A 16,219-nucleotide genomic window follows, 5' to 3' on the forward strand; every position below is an offset into this window, starting at 1 on the left:
GTGCATTGCTAATTGCATTCTTAAACCATTAAGATTGTTTTCCTGCTAGACCTTCTTCACAAACTTACATTTAAAGAACAGATGGCCAGCGTCCTCATTCATTTTATTGCAATAACACATTTGGTATAAAGATCCATTCCTATGTGTTGCAGGTTTACCCTCAGCGCCAAGCTATTATGCCCGAGCCTCCATGTGAATTGTTTCACCTTTCCTGGTACTTGCATGTTCCATAGCTTTTCCAAAAAGAACCAAGTTCATTACTTCCATTGGAAGTATCCGCATGTCCTCTCCTTCGTCTCTGCCACTCCCAATCTAGCTGCGCTTTGTACACTGATTTCACCGAAAACAAGCCTTTCTCGTCATAGTGCCAAGCCAGCATATCATCAATCTCAATATGCACAAGGATCAATAGGATTATGTCAACCTCCTCAGTCCAAAATGTCCGTGATAGCAGTTCCACATCCCAGCTCCCTGTGATAGGATCAATTAATTCTTCCACTTTTCTGAGAAAATTATTCCCCTCAGTGTTATTGGCGTTGTTGTCTGACCCCCTGGTAACCACGAATCATACCAATTATTTATGTGAGAGCCATTGCCTACTCTCCATATCATGCCATTTTTTTATTCAAATATCTATCTGAGGTTCACTTGATTGTGTACATAATTTTGAATTAATTCCGTCTAGTTCACAATTTGTGTACATATCAATGGAACAGACCGGGTCCATACATATGCAAGCAAGACACAAATTATCACTTGGCTAGAAGCAAGCAAACAAGGTTTTTTTCATACAATACCAAATTCATTTTCTGTAGGACGCACGCTCTAGATGGACCTTAGTGGCATCGCCCGGCGTGCACCATCCCTTCCTCCATGACGCAGGAGAGCTTGAAAATCTCATAGGGAGGGATGTGTGATCTGCACAGGATGACATGCACGTACCCAGAGTCATCGCCACGACAACTGTAAGCTATCCCTCCTGCCACACGATTAAGCTCATGTCCTAATTGAGGATCGCCCCTTGCTTGGTGATGGAGCAGCTGCGAAGTGTGAGGCGCATCGGAAGCACAAGGTTGAGAGCGATCTGCCCGATCAGGGCGATCTCCTGCACGTAGTCCATGTCGGCCTCGACCCTCTTGGAGTTCGAGGAGCAAAAGAGATACATGAGGCTCTGGAGTATGGCGCGCCAAAAGCACTCCCTTGGGTTGGATCGCATCAGGGCGATTAAGACATGCATCCCTAGGAACGACCCGTTCAGGACGGTCACGATCTCTTTAGCTGTAGCCGCCTGTGTTGGGTGCGCCAGCGCCACTGGATCATCCGTCGCTGAGTGAAAGGCAAGCGCCTGTAAGTGGTACCAGTACTCCTCCTTGGACATATTCTTGGTTCTCATAGCATCCTCCATCGGGCTGAGACCCACTGCAGTTTGGTCGTGTTTGCTCATGATGATGATCTTGCTCCCACGTGCCATTGGTAGGGACCCCGCTGTATCGGCGAATTTGACGATGGCTGGGGAGTCCTCCAGTATGAGCAGGGACCTATTCCAGGCAAAACGCTCTTGTTGGGCGATGTCTCACACCGTGTCGAGGTAGTGCATAATCCGATGATCTTTTGCGCTCCAGCTTGACGTGTCCGTGGTGGCGGCTCTGCCCGCGCCGGTGGAGTGCAGGTGCAACAACACTTCATCGAGGCCAAAGCGCTCGATCATCACGAAGTGCGCGCGCACTCTCGCGTCGTGGGAGGCATCGTGCATGAGGGTGCTCTTTCCCGTGCCGTGTAGCCTCCTTGTCCTCCTTGGGTAGAAACGCGATGATCCGCTGCTTCTCGGCGGACGCCCGATTCGCACATACCTCCCCCTGTTGACACTGACCCTCCGGGGCACCCGCCAGTAGCACATATTCCTTGTCTCAAATTGTAAGGCCTATATTTTTTACACGGTCTTCAATAACATACTTTGACCAGTATTTTGTTCCATTCTATGATCCCAACAAATATGAAATTAGCATCACATGAAAGTACTTCAAAATATGAATATAGTGATATAGCATACATAATACTTAGTATAGATGTAGTTAGTATGATTATTAGTCAAAAACTACCAAGTTTGATTTTCCTTATAAATGGGGCGCCCTATAATTTGGGACGAAGGGAGTATTATTTGAGCATTTGGCAATATGATTATAATACACAACAGTTTATAGTAGACTATATTTTGTATTTACCACAAAGACAGAAGGAGTTAATCACCATTGAGTTAGTTAGCTTGTGGCTGCTATATGTGATTTGTCTTCAGAGTGTGCAAATTACTCGGTGAATCTGGCACCTACTACGGTGTTAGATTCGGAAAGAAAATCCTATGGGTGACAAAATTCTTACTCGGTTATATCAAATACCCTCAATATGTTGGCTGCATGCTCAGCCTTGTTGTACCGCTTTGTTGGGTTCCTTTCCATTATGTTTTTCTCTGGTGCCTCAGCTACATTTTCATGATGTGGGTGGAAAGCAAGGAAGATCATGCCACCCGTGCCAAGCTGCTCTCCTGATGAGTGATCACTTATTAGTTGCTGTTCTTGGATGTGTCTGACAATGAGTGAAAGTCTGAACTTGGTCGATTGAATCAAAAAAAGATGTGCCATATTTTTGCTACATGATGTACGTGCTTGGCAGCAGGAGGCCATGCAGCTCTCTTGCTTGCGCGCTTACCATCGGACGTGCCTGGACAAGTGGGTGTGCCCATCGTGCCGCTCACTGGTGTCGGAAGATCTCCAATTGTACAACCACGACAATGACTGCTACCAAGAGCATGACGAGGACGACGATTACTCTAACGAGTGTTAACATGGAGACTATTGAGTTCGAGTACAAGTCCAACTAGTTTTGACCAATGCAGCATGGTGAGGTTCGCCTTTTTTTTTCTTGTGACATGGAAAATTTCCATTATCTCGGACCTAGTGAGATCACTGGTCACCATCACCTCCACCTCAGGTGGTATATCATCCCGCCTAAGAATGTCATGGAGTTCAATATTACAACACAGTGCCGCAATAGCGTGCGCCACCTGATTACAGCCCTCAGGGCAATACTTGATAGTAAAAGAATGAAAACTAGAGTTCACAAAACTCTTCAGATCACAGATAACGTTGCCCGACACCGATAGAGCAAAAGTGTTGTCCTCCAACGCAGATTTCAGCATCATTGAGTCTCTTTCAGCTACCACCCTCTGATTCCGCATTCGCTAGCGGCTTTGATACAAGCTACACAAGCAAGAACTTCCCCATGAAAAGCATCCATAAAAAATTGAGCTCGCATCGCTCTTGCTTTAATAAACCAGACCAAAATGGTCCCTAATGACGAAGCCCCATCCTTCCATTCTGGTATTTGATCAAAAGCACCATTGGAATTTATCTTCATTACTCCATCTCCGGTCTGCACCACTTCTCAGCGTTTCCTTGCGTCTACTTCTTTATTTCTGATTTAGCTTTAGGAATTCCTCCGACTGTGTTGCTATATTGTACGCTAGCTCAGCTGGGGTTCTTATCTTCCCACCCTCCCTTGCTCTATTTCACTCCCCCCCCAACCGTTGCCATAGGGTGATTGTTGCTAAGATCCCCTCCTTGATGAGCCGAGACCAGATTGTTTCCATTACATCTCTTCCCAATGTGTGCATTGCTAATTCCATTCTCAAACCATTAAGATTGTTTTCCTGCTAGACCTCCTTCACGAATGCACATTTAAAGAAGAGATGGCCAGCGTCATTCATTCGATTGCAATAACACATCTAGTATATAGATCCATTCCTTTGTTTTGCATGTTAACCCTTAGAGCCAAGCTATTATGACAGAGCCTCCATGTAAAATGTTTCACGTTTCCCAATACTCGCATGTTCCATATCTACTTCCAAAAAGAATCAAGTTCGTTACTCCCTTTTGAAGTATATGCGTGTCCCCTCCTTTGTCTCTGCCACTCCCAATTTTGTTGTGCTTTGTACACTGATTTCACCGAGAACAAGCCGTTCTCATCATAGTATCATGCTAGCATATCATCCATCTCAATATGCACAAGGATCGATCAGATTAGAGAATTATGTCAACATCCTCAGCCCAAAATATCTATGATAGCAGTTTCACATCCTAGCTCCCTATGTTCGGATCAATTAATTTCTCCACTTCTGTGAGAAGATTATTCCCCCTCAGTGTTATTGGCATTCTTGTCTGACCCCTTGGTAACCACGGATCAGACCAAATATTTATCTGAGAACCATTGCCCACTCTCTATATCATGCCATTCTTGATTCAAATGTTCATCTGAGGTTCACTTGATTGCGTACATAATTTTTGAATTAATGATGAACCCATGGTGTAACTGGGTTTCAAATTTACAGGAAGCGGTAGTCAAATGCCCATATCGCTAGTAGAAAACACGAGTAGTGATACAAAAAGAAAATTCCATTTAGTTCACAATTTCTGTACATATCAATGGAACAAACTGGGTCCATACATACGCAAGCAAGACACAAATTATCACATGGCTAGAAGCAAGCAAAACATGGTTTTGTTACACGATACCAAATTCATTTTATGCAGGACGCGCGTCCTAGATGGACCTTAGTGGCATTGCCCCGCATGCACCATCCCTTTCTCCATGACGCAGGATAGCTTGTAAATCTCGTAGGGAGGGATGCGTGATCTGCATAGGATGACATCCACGTACCCGGAGTCATCGCCGCGACAACTGTAAGCTATCCCTCCTGCCACGCGATTAAGCTTAGGCCCTAATTGAGGATCGCTTCCCTGCTTGGTGATGGAGCAGCTGCGAAGCGTGAGTCGCATCGGAAGCACAAGCTTGAGAGCGATCTGGCCGATCTGCGCGAACTCCTGCACGTAGTCCATGTCAGCGTAGATCCTGTGATCCACGAGACGCTGGAGGACGGCGCGCCAAAAGCTCTCCCGTGGATTGGATCGCATCAAGGCGATCAAGACTCGCATGCCGAGGAACGACCCGTTAAGGGCGGCCGCGATCTCTTTAGCCGTAGCTGCCAGCGCCGGATCATCCGCCTCGCCGCGGAAGGCGAGCGCCTTGAAGTGGTACCAGTACTCCTCCTTGGACATCTTGTTCTTGGTTCTGATCACCTCCTCCGTCTTGCCGAGACCCGCCACGGTTTGGTCGTGTTCGCTTGTGACGACGACCTTGCTCCCACGCGCCATTGGCAGGAACGCGGCTGCTGCCGCGGCGAACTCGGCCGGGGCGTCCTCCAATATGAGCAGAGACCTGTTCCGGGCAAAGCGCTCTTGCCGGGCGATGCTGCGCACTGCATCAAGGTAGTGCCTAATGCTAATCGGGTGATCTTCCGAGCTCCGGCTCGACGTGTCCATGGTGGCCGTGGCCGCCGCGCCCGCGCCGGCCGCGTGCAGGTGCAGCAGCACTTCGTCGAGGCCGAAGTGCTCGATCACCGCGAAGTGTGCGCGCACTCTCGCGTCGTGGGAGGCATCGTGTATGAGGATGCTCTTCCCCGTGCCCCTAGGGCCGACGATCGGAAGGACGCCGACGACGTGCGCAGCCGCCTCGTCCTCCTTGAGCAGGAACGCGACGATCCGCTGCTTCTCGGCGTGACGCCCGATCAGCACGCACCTCTCCGTGTCGACGCTGACCCTCCGGGGCACCCGCCGGTAGGTGCCCAGCATCTGGAGGAACGGGCTCACGTTCTGGAGGACGGCTTGCAGATGCGCGTGGGCGCGGGCGATGGCACGGGACGAGTCGTCGTCCCTGCTACTGCCGAGCACGAGGCGCACCGCGGCGCCGGCGCTGGTGCGCAGCCGCTTGGCGGCAGCGCCGCGAGCGTCGTCCTGCTGCTGCGCCTGGATGGAGACGGAGCGGTAGCGGAAGGTGTCGAGCACGTAATAGCCCCGGTACATGCTCTCCGTGAGCTCCCGGAGCCACAGGAGCAGCCTCTGGCTCGTGATGTGCCGGCCCTGTCCCTCGTCGACGGCAGCGTGCAGCTCAAGGAGCAGCAGCCGGAGCCTCTCCAGGTTGTCGTCCTCCACCACGCCGGTGGTTGCGCGCCTGCGGTACGCGCGGATCAGCAGGGAGACGAGCCGGCTAGTCAAGTCGGCGGCCAGCGCCGGAAGGAGCTCCTCCACGATCTTCATGACCTGATCGATGACGGCCGGCCGGCCTCAGAGAAGTGATTATTCACAGATTAATTTGCTCTCGACTTCGCTATCTATTCACGTCAATGCACAATGTCACCGAAATCAACATCGTAGTATTGTATCAGAAAGCCGCAGGAAGGTTCGCAGTTGTTCGTTCAATAATAATGAGTAATTTTCACATTAGACCCTATATATTTTGACCGAAGTTTCATAATTAACAAACGCTAAACCAACATTTTCACTTAACACCAGGAACAAGTGAGATAAAACACCGTATGATTACACTGTGCAAATCATATACGGAGTATTTGCAAGTTCAAGGCGGCAGTTTTCAGATAGTCCGTAAGGTAAGTGTTACTGACCAAAATCAGTTAGTTGCCAACCTAAATAACAGGTCAATACAAAAGCGGAAGTGTCAATGAACACATAATCCATTCCCAGTCGCATGCGAAACCTATGCAAGCATGTGGTGATGAACCGCACCATAGAAATGAGCTGACGACATAGTTATACGGTACACAACAGGGTAAAAAACATAAGCTCGATGCGCGTTACTACTGTAGTCACTGCAACTGCCCACTTGCATTTGTCAGCAATTGTTTCTTTAAGTTCAGCGCCGGCGTCTCTTATCATAATCATCATCTTCTTCATCAGAATCACCTTTCTCACGAAACCTAGGATTCTTCTCCTGCAAACATAACCATGAGATACTTTGTAAACATCTCGTTTTTCCAAAGGGGTAGTACAGGAAAAGCCAGATGATACATATGCAGGCTCTAATACCGAATCATTTGCATCTCTCTTGAACTCAGAGTCAGGTGCTCTTTGCGAAGATCGCTCATCGTTCCGGTAACGTTTCCGTTGGTAATCTGGTGGCAGCACACCAGATTGTGTTAGCTATGGGGAAAGAAAAGAACAACCAAGAATATGCGAGATGTGCGACCTCTGTCATTCCGGTAAGAATCTCCATACCCTCTCTTCCTGTCACCTCTGTCATCTGCATATTTAAAAAAATGTCAAGATTTGTGAAAAATGATGAAACATAATCAGGAACATGTTTGGACAGAAGATAAAACAGTAAATTGATTGGACGGTATGCTGCCAAGGATTGAATCAAATAAAGCAGTGAACCAAAATGTCAACCAACGCTTTTTGGTGGCAAACGACAGGTAAAATGCAGCTCAAGTTGACAAGTGAGATCGGAGTCAATAGTGGAAAGGCACACCATGGTCACCAGAGAAACGGTGACATTGGACTGTGTAATGTCTATTTATGCTTTACTAGAATAAAAAAAAACACTACAATATGTATGAAAGTTAACTTCATGTAAATATGATCGGACTAGTTATAAAGCAACTTGTTTCAGCATAAAATACTTCCAACTGAAAAATATATCAAGAGGCCACACATGCAAATCCCTAACAATGCAATTATACTGTAGTGATACACGAAAGCCAAGCGCACCTCTCTAAATAAGGTAGACACAAATGAAAATTATACAAGGATGTAGTTAAAGGCTTAAGGTACAGTCCTCAAAACTTTCAGCACTTACATTGAGGTGGTGCATTAGGTTGAAAAGCACCTCCATAGTCAACTAATTCACGTTGTGCTTCTAGCTCTTTCTGAACCATCTTACCATAGCCACCTCTTCGTAAGATTCATTAAGGAAGTAGCCAACTCAACAGAAAAGATATAGCAACAGGTAAAGGCATACAAAATTTAAAGGAGCACTATTAAGAAACAATCAGCAGATAGTTGAATTGCCATATTTAGGAATAGTGAATGGATGGATCTACAGGTAACATTTTCATCAATATGAACTAACACGGTAGGGTTTCTGAGTTCTATACCAGCATAGCCCCGCACTAAATGTAATAAATGATAATTCAATAGTACCAAAGGATATCAGGATCGTAGTCCGTGCGGTACTCATCCCTTACCTATGAAAAAAGAAACAGGAACTATCAACAAAAATATGGTCAAATGTCATAGATTTGTTATTCATGCAGAATAAGATCATGGTAATACTTGTCCACCACTCCGTCCACGACCCCATTGTCTGCCTTCTTCAAAGCCCCAATCAAAATCAACACGAATTGGGCGATCATCAAGCATTGTTCCACTAATATATTTGACCGCATCTTCAGCATCCTCCCTGGAGTAGTACCTGAAAGGAAGAAAGGTATCATAACGATATGTAGGCTAACAGCATATACACCGTTGGCTCAACCTAGATAAATGCCATTTTTACATCTTCCAAGAAATCCAATATAAACTAACAACATGCCCGATGCACAAGACAATAAAGCAATATATGCCTATCAGAGAATAATCCCTTCCATAATTGTAAGGTTAATAGGAGATTGATAATTCAAGGGGTGCCTTTCTGCCAGCAACCCAAGACATGCACACCAGTTAAAGGAACTGTGGTGTACATTTTTTGAATGAACAAAAAAGACATACTCTAACCTTAACAGATCAGAGATCAAGATGATGCCACATTTCGAATTAGAGGTACACAAGTATGGCTAACTACCAGCATACAAAACCTCAAACCCGAACACAAAACACCAAAACAAGTGCCTGAATGCATAAAATGGATCCCAATAGACTCTCAAAATCACCAGTTGACCAAATATAACTTAAACCAAGCCCCCTCGACAACCAAGACACATCTGGACCGTATAGCGGACTAATCAACACTACATCAGATTAAAAGTAACCAAACAAAGGGTAAATAGCAAGAAACATGGTGCGCTAGCTATTGCTCCATACTAGCAGACCAAAATCAGCTCTCCAAGGAGCCATATACGAGCTCACTACTACAAAATTACTCACTAAGCCAATAGCAACATCTAACTGCTCAAGCCAAATATCCACACTGAGATAGAATCCTTTACTGCCCATATTCTAGGCAAAATCACACATTCTTGCCAGTACCAACACAACATTAGACTCCTAAAACTCCTAGCTTCTCTGTCACAAGTCAGAACCACCACCTTCACTGTTAAATCAATGCATAGAATTAGAAAAACATCTTAAAAGGCACCAAACTACATTTGGACACCCGCTTATACTAGAATAAAACAGAAGCAGCACCTTTAATTTGAACATAGCACCAAACTACATCTCTTGTATTAAAAAAAAAAACGGATTGAGGAAGGAAAGGAGAGGGTACAGTATGAAGCAGAAGCCGCAGGGGGTCTTGGAGTTCTTGTCGAGTCCCATGATGATCTTCCTGATCTCGCCGGCGCGGGAGAAGAGCTCATAGGCCTGCTCCTCCGTGGTGTAGAAGGACATGTTCCCGACGTACACCGTCACCGACGCCTGCAGCGCCGCCTCGTACTCCTCCTGCGTCCCGGTGAACCGCCTGTCCCGGTACGCGGACAGCTTGGTCGGGTCCTGGAAAAGCGAATCGGGCGAGCCGCCTCAGAGGAAGGGCGAGAGGAGGGGGAATCGACGAGCTCGGGTAGCTAGGGTTTCGGAGGGGGGGGGGGGGGGGGAATCCGTACCTTGAAGAGGGACGCCATTGCTGCGGAGCGGCGGCCGCGCGAGGACGAGCTGTTTGCGATTAGGGTTTTGCCTCCGATTTCGAAGAAGGTCGGGTGGGGATTGGAGAGTTTTGGGGAAGGGTTTCACCCTCCTTGCGGGGGATTTGCCGAACCCTAGTTGCCCGGGAGGCCAGGAGCTGCAGCCTGCAGGTAGGGGAGGACGGGAGGAGCGATGTGAGTTGAAAGTCTGAGGAAGGAGATGAATAATTTTCTCCGATTTCACGAGATTTACTCTAAGTTTGGGGTAATTCCGTTAAATTTTAGGCCCTCTTGAATGGGAGGATTGGTACGAGAAATTTTAAGGATTCTAATCATAGAGAAAAATCTCCTATCATACAACCCTTTATTAAAGGAAAAATATTGAATTCTACTGTTTTGTTTGAAATTTGTATGGAATAAACAATCCTAAAGTGATTTTATATGAAAATAACGAATTGTCATAGCTCATGTTTTCAATTTTTTTTCTTACAATTTTTCTTGCGATACAACAGCACCTATTTTAAAATTTCCTTTTGTCTTTCTATAAGAATTAACAATCCTTGTTACTAAGTCGTGTGTTTTTTCAATTTATGTGTTTTAAAGGAGTCTTTAGAGCATGTACAATAGCGGGCTATTAGCCAGCTATAAACATATTTTAATGAGATAAAAGATGAGAGAGAAGAGCAACGAGCTACAGATCTGTAACCAGCTGCAGTACGGACTCCAAGACGAAATGTGTGTATGACAGGTAGGACCATATGTTAATAGTATAGTACGCAACTATTATATGAATTGGCTATTAGATCGGCTATAAATAAATTGGAGCTAGCAGTAGACTATACTATTGAACTTGCTCTTAGGCAATAAGAAACTTCAAAACCAAACTGAATTTTGGTTTTGAAATTCAACCACCGTTTTTATGCATGCTAACTCGAGACGAGAATCTGACTCCTAATTGCTTCAGAATTTTTGCCAGACCATAAGAAAGCAACGTACATGATATGGCCATTGTCACAACATGGGTTATGCTTTTTGGAAAAAATAATCTATCTAAATATAGCTAAAACGAAATCACCATACACGTTAATTGAAGAGAAAAAAAATAAATAACTATACCGCCAGGTCGCGGTAGGTTTAAATTAGAGTGAAATGCGCCGTTAGTACCATAACTTGCAAGGTGGGTGCAATTTAGTCACCCATCTTGTAAAATGCTCAAACAAGTCACTCATCTTGTTTTGGGGGTGTAAATCATATAAAACATGTGTCGTATGGAGTGTTCGCAATGAAGTTATATGCTATATTAATTTGTTTTGCAAACATGGTCACACGATTCATAAATAATCCAACGTGCAATACTACCGGTAGTAAAATCCAATTAATGATGAATTTTGTTATTGATTGCCAAGCACAATATGACCGTGTTCATTGAAAGTAGGGGTAGTAGTATATACATAAAAATATAAGTGTTAATTTGTAATTTTAATGCTTATCCTGTCTACATTGGTAAAAAATGCATGATGCTAGGTCAATATGGACTCCAATTTGAAAACAGACAATCCATGTGAAAATGTATTTGATAACATTTGCATCATCGAAGCAAGATGAGTGACTTGTTTGAGCAATTTACAAGATGAGTGACTAAATTACACCCACCTCGCAAGTTGTGATACCATCGGCGTATTTTACTCTTTAAATTATAACAACGGAGATTAAATCTCATATAGAACTGTCCGATCAGTTTTGTCCATTCAACATTCCTTCAGCTCACAAACAGACATAGAAGCAGTCAGCCCATGAGCAAACGTGTGGGTCTGTTTGGCACAGCTCTAGCTCTAGCTCCACCTCTCATGGAGTTGGAGCCCAGCCAAACAGTTTTAGCTCCACGCAAAGCTGGGTGGAGCGCTCTCACAAAATGAACTAGAGAGGTGGAGCTGGTTTTAGACAGCTCCACAGCTCCACTCCAGACTCAACTCCTGGAGCTAAATTTAGGAGTTGGAGCTCTACCAAACAGGCTCGCATACGGATACGACCCATTGCTTCCTTTACTTCCGCAACTCGATGGTCTCATGCAGGAATCCCTTCTTTCTATAAAGTTAATAAAGTTAATGTGCATTATACACCTGAAACTAACATGCAAGCATAATATTTATTAGCACTCCTAAAAGCTACATGCAAGCATGCCACATCAACCCATTAAACACAAAAAGCTCAACATACAAACATATAATAATTATATCTACAATTTATTTCATTTAAAAACTAAACATACACATGCTAAATCATCATTCTCAAATTATTTTCATAATATTTCAATCCAAATTATTTTATCATTTCTACATTGTTTAACACATATCCCGCAGCAAAGCGTCGGACATCATCTAGTTAAAAGGATTATTAATCACAACTAGAAAAAGCATTTTTCCCGACGTTGGGGTCTTTTTTCGCAGGCTGACATAACCCTTGGAGCCAAATGACCGCCTAAAAAATATAAATCGGGGTGAAGTTCGCTGTTCGCCTGCGGACCACTTAAGCGGTGCCTGCAGGCGAACCTTATGTGCTCCACCTGCAAAAATCGTACCTACCACAAAAAAAAAATCTTAACTCCTTATCTTCTCCTCCCACCCCCTCCCTACCACTCATTTCCCTCTCAACTCTCTCTCTCCCTCAACACTTCTTCTCCTCTCCCCACCGGGCCCGTCCCCCTCCCCTCCCTCCCCGCCGGAGGGGGAGCGACGGCGGCGGCGCGGACAGCGACTACGGCGGTGCGGCTCCCCTCCTAGATCCGGCTGGAGGGAGGCCAGGGGAGGGCGGCGGTGGTGAGGCGAGGCGCGGGGCCGGCCACGGCGCGGGGCGGCGACGACAACGCGCGGGGCGGGGGCGGCGGCTCCGGCGCGGCTCCCCTCCCAGATCCGGCCAGAGGGAGGCCGGGGGAGGGCGGCGAGGCGCGGGGCCGGTTGGTCGCGATATTTTTTTTCGTCTAGAGGATTTTCGTAGGCGGGCCATCGATTTTCGCAGTCGTTGGTCTACAGGCGGTCCTTCCCCCGCCTAAAAAAACTACTTTTGGCCGCATAAAATAATGATTTTTCTAGTAGTGAATCACATTACATCATGAATCATGCCTGCGCATATGTACTCGTACAGAATACGTACAAATATATGTATTGGTACATGCATATATCTTTATATACATCTATTTAATCTAATCTAACATACTTAAAATGATATATATGTTAAAAATATATGTAATGTTTTCACAGAAATTTCCGTACGTCACTCCCCTTAAGCTTAAGGGGGGCATAGGTGCTGTGCTAAGACTTAAGAGATAGTGCTGGGAAGATTATGTTTGCATCTTATGATCACCTTGCTCATTGCCATATAGTGCACTGGAGGCAGAGCCGCTCGCCTGTAAAGAAGGAATTGCTCGGCCTTGCAGTGGACCCTGGTGCCGATCATCATTGAGTCGGACTGTCTGGCTGCAATCAATATGATTCAGTATGAGGAGAGGATATATTCGGACGTAGCCTTTCTGATCCGTGAAGGTCAAGGACCTGCTATTAGGAAATAGGGAGATTAAGGGTATGTTCACTTTGCTGCCAAAAAAACCTTACTAAATTTTGGCATTGCCAAATGCCAAAATTTTAATAACTTGCCAAAATTTTGGCATAATTTCTTATATAGTTACCAAAATTTAGCAGCAAACTAAATGTAACCACTTTTTTAGTAACTTTACCAAAATTTGGTAAGGTTGAAAATGGCATCAATGTAAAGAGGCCCTAAATTCATCTAGGGCCAGAGGAGCTAAAACTGTATTAGCCATATTTTAGCGAATAAGGCTCGATGCGAATATGTGTTTGAGCTCTGGCCAGATAATACTTATAACTTTATCTCACGTATGGTTTGTGAGGAAGCTTCTCTTGAGTACTACTTCGTTTCAGGTTATAATTAATAAATCTAGACACACACATATGTCTAGATTCATTAACATATATATGAATATGTGCAATGCTATAAGTCTTATAATATAAAACGGAGGAAATAATATATTCCCTATTTCTCGAAAAAAAAAATTGCTCGTTGTTGTACCCGTCCGTCAGCTATTGACCTGTCTAGCCCAGGTGTGGCCCAACATCCATTGTCGATCATGACCAGGCCCGTATGATGGACAATCTCTCGAGAAAAAACCAAGACATTAGGATTGGGTTTTTGCAATTTCAAGCACATATTCGCACATATCTCATTATCATCCGAAAGAGGTCCAGAAGGATAGCAATCTACTCCCTTTTATCTCACAAAAAATCAATCTAGAATTAAGAGTACAGGTTATATCCCCTCTAATCCTAGATTGATTTTTTTTGGGACTGAGGGAGTATATGCTGCACAAGTACAGAAAATCGATCTGTTGTGTTAAAGTGCTTTCTGCACTAAATGAATCCGGGTTCATCTTATAATGTTACACTCTCTTCCTCCTTAGAAAAAAAAATCAACTTCTAACTATGTAGATCTGTTTAAATTGATAACCAGAAGTTTATCTTTTTTATGACGGACAGTATTTGAGAAACAAAACGCTGATGATTGTATGAGACTAATCAGCATTCAGCAACCTAATTAACCACCATCGAATTCAGCAAGAAACGTGTGTTCGGTCTTTGTGTTGCAGGCAGCAGCAGAGGATAGCAGGTTTTATGGTCGTGCTGGGCCGGCGTACGATGACTTCTCCACCATTCGGCCCATCTAGAATCATCTCTTCATCCACAAGCAGCCAGCCCATCAGGACCTTTTTATCCCAAAGCTGTAGTCAAATTCGATCGTTGTATCGCCGTGATGTGCCGATAGAGTTGTCAGCCAGGTTGGGCTTATTTTCTGACGGAGTATTTGCCATTCAAACCAACTCACGAAAATGTCACATTAATTTGATATCCATCACTTATTACTTGAGCTAGAAATGATCAGGCTGCAAGCCTGCAAGGTTTAGGAGACGTAGAAGAGGAACGTAATACCACTCTCATAAGGTAGAGAATGAAATTAACACGTTAATTAAAGAAGAAAAAAGAGATTTGAACTATTTAATCATGTTAGTCAGATTATAATACCACTTTGATAACTATATTTGCTATGCATAAAAAAATATATATTTGTATTTATATAAATGCACAGAAGCAAGGGCCGATTACTACTTTCGTTTTCAAATATGACGATAGTCGGTCATCACATATCTACTGTCCGAGAAATCCACCGATTTCGTGTGGCGCGCACACTTAACAACTGATGAAACCAAGTCCATCCAAACCCATGGCAACTCAGAGGCTCCATTTTTATCTCTAGTTGCTCATCAGTTTGGCTCGACTCGTTAATACTACGAGTTTGAGTCAATCCGAGTCACGAGCTTCGTTTTTTCACCCCTAATCGAACTTCATATTATTAATAAAAAAATGATTTTAGTGTGGTATACAAAGTCGGTGAAATAAAATAAAATGTTCCATCGTCCATTTTCTTCTAGTTTCTTGCTTTATGAATCTCAAAGCAAACGGGTATTGGGAGAACCTTAAAGCAAACTAAGCTAATGAACATACTGTGTATATTTATATTTATAATTTAATGATGCACTTCAAGACCAACAAAGAATAAATATGCCACATTAATCTGATATGATCTGATCCATATTCATTAATCTGCAAAGAGATAAGAACAAGTAGGTGATGATCTGAATAGTATAACAAATTCATGATGATCTGAATAGGAGAACAAGTAGGTGACGATATGGATATATATAGGACCAATATATATATCATCAAACTAGATACACAATTGTAATATTCGCCTTGATTACTTACTATTAACCCTTTTCTTTTTTAGATGCATACGCTTCTATCGAACAGTGTATACTGAAAGGTCATTATAGAATAAGAAATCATACAGAAATTTCCTTTTGTTGCATAATGAAGTGGATCCAAATATTTGCAGTGTTATGTAAAAAATCAAGATTACGACGTTCACATTATCGTGTAATTAACAGCAAAGCGAAAAACCGTAGGCATGTGCCATTTGAACATAACTTTAATATCAACTTGGTGATACCCAGTGTTTTGTGACGAGATATTTATGGCTGACTATACGTTAAATATTATAGGAACAATAAATATTAAAATATATAATAATGATGCTAGGAAGATCATATACTTGTATGTAATTGAACTCTATGATCGATATAACATTCTAGATGATGGGTCTTACTCTATCATAATACTTACATGCTTATATTTGTATGTTGAGTTTTGGCTTGTAATAATTGCTAATGGGTATCAACTATATAAAAGGTATAGATTGGAATACTCCAGTAAAATTCATAATTTGAACACATGCTGTCTTAATCAAGTAAACTTTGAATATATTTTTATCGTAAAATCTATCTCGAGAGGCCTCTCGATCTGGTCTTATTGCGCGACGTATCTAGGGCCGTCCGATCCCACACGTTGGTGTTGTCGTCTGTTCCACATGCCGATATTACCGAGAAGGCCAGAACAGACCGAATCGGAAGCCACG

The 16,219-nt window shown here is 43.8% G+C and overlaps 2 protein-coding genes and 1 pseudogene across 2 annotated transcripts; all 3 read right to left on the minus strand.

Annotated features, from left to right (window-relative positions):
* Positions 1 to 836: 836 nt before the first annotated feature.
* On the minus strand, positions 837 to 1,897 carry LOC127762610 (uncharacterized; annotated as a pseudogene).
* A 2,599-nt stretch (positions 1,898 to 4,496) lies between these two features.
* On the minus strand, positions 4,497 to 6,288 carry LOC127764548 (disease resistance protein RGA2-like). Its single transcript, XM_052289440.1, has one exon. It carries the CDS (start codon positions 6,144 to 6,146, stop codon positions 4,605 to 4,607), a length of 1,542 nt encoding a protein of 513 aa, XP_052145400.1. The 5' UTR covers positions 6,147 to 6,288; the 3' UTR covers positions 4,497 to 4,604.
* Positions 6,289 to 6,456: 168 nt separating this feature from the next.
* LOC127764549 (nuclear cap-binding protein subunit 2) lies at positions 6,457 to 9,899 on the minus strand. The gene is made up of 8 exons (XM_052289442.1): positions 9,662 to 9,899; positions 9,328 to 9,551; positions 8,178 to 8,316; positions 8,056 to 8,089; positions 7,702 to 7,800; positions 7,093 to 7,146; positions 6,933 to 7,018; positions 6,457 to 6,837 (listed from the first exon to the last, which is right to left on the minus strand). The coding sequence occupies exons 1-8, from the start codon at positions 9,677 to 9,679 to the stop codon at positions 6,760 to 6,762; spliced, it is 732 nt and encodes a 243-aa protein (XP_052145402.1). The 5' UTR covers positions 9,680 to 9,899; the 3' UTR covers positions 6,457 to 6,759.
* Positions 9,900 to 16,219: the final 6,320 nt, after the last annotated feature.

This window comes from Oryza glaberrima, chromosome 2 (assembly GCF_000147395.1).
Source record: "Oryza glaberrima chromosome 2, OglaRS2, whole genome shotgun sequence".
NCBI classification, from domain to species: Eukaryota; Viridiplantae; Streptophyta; class Magnoliopsida; order Poales; family Poaceae; genus Oryza; species Oryza glaberrima.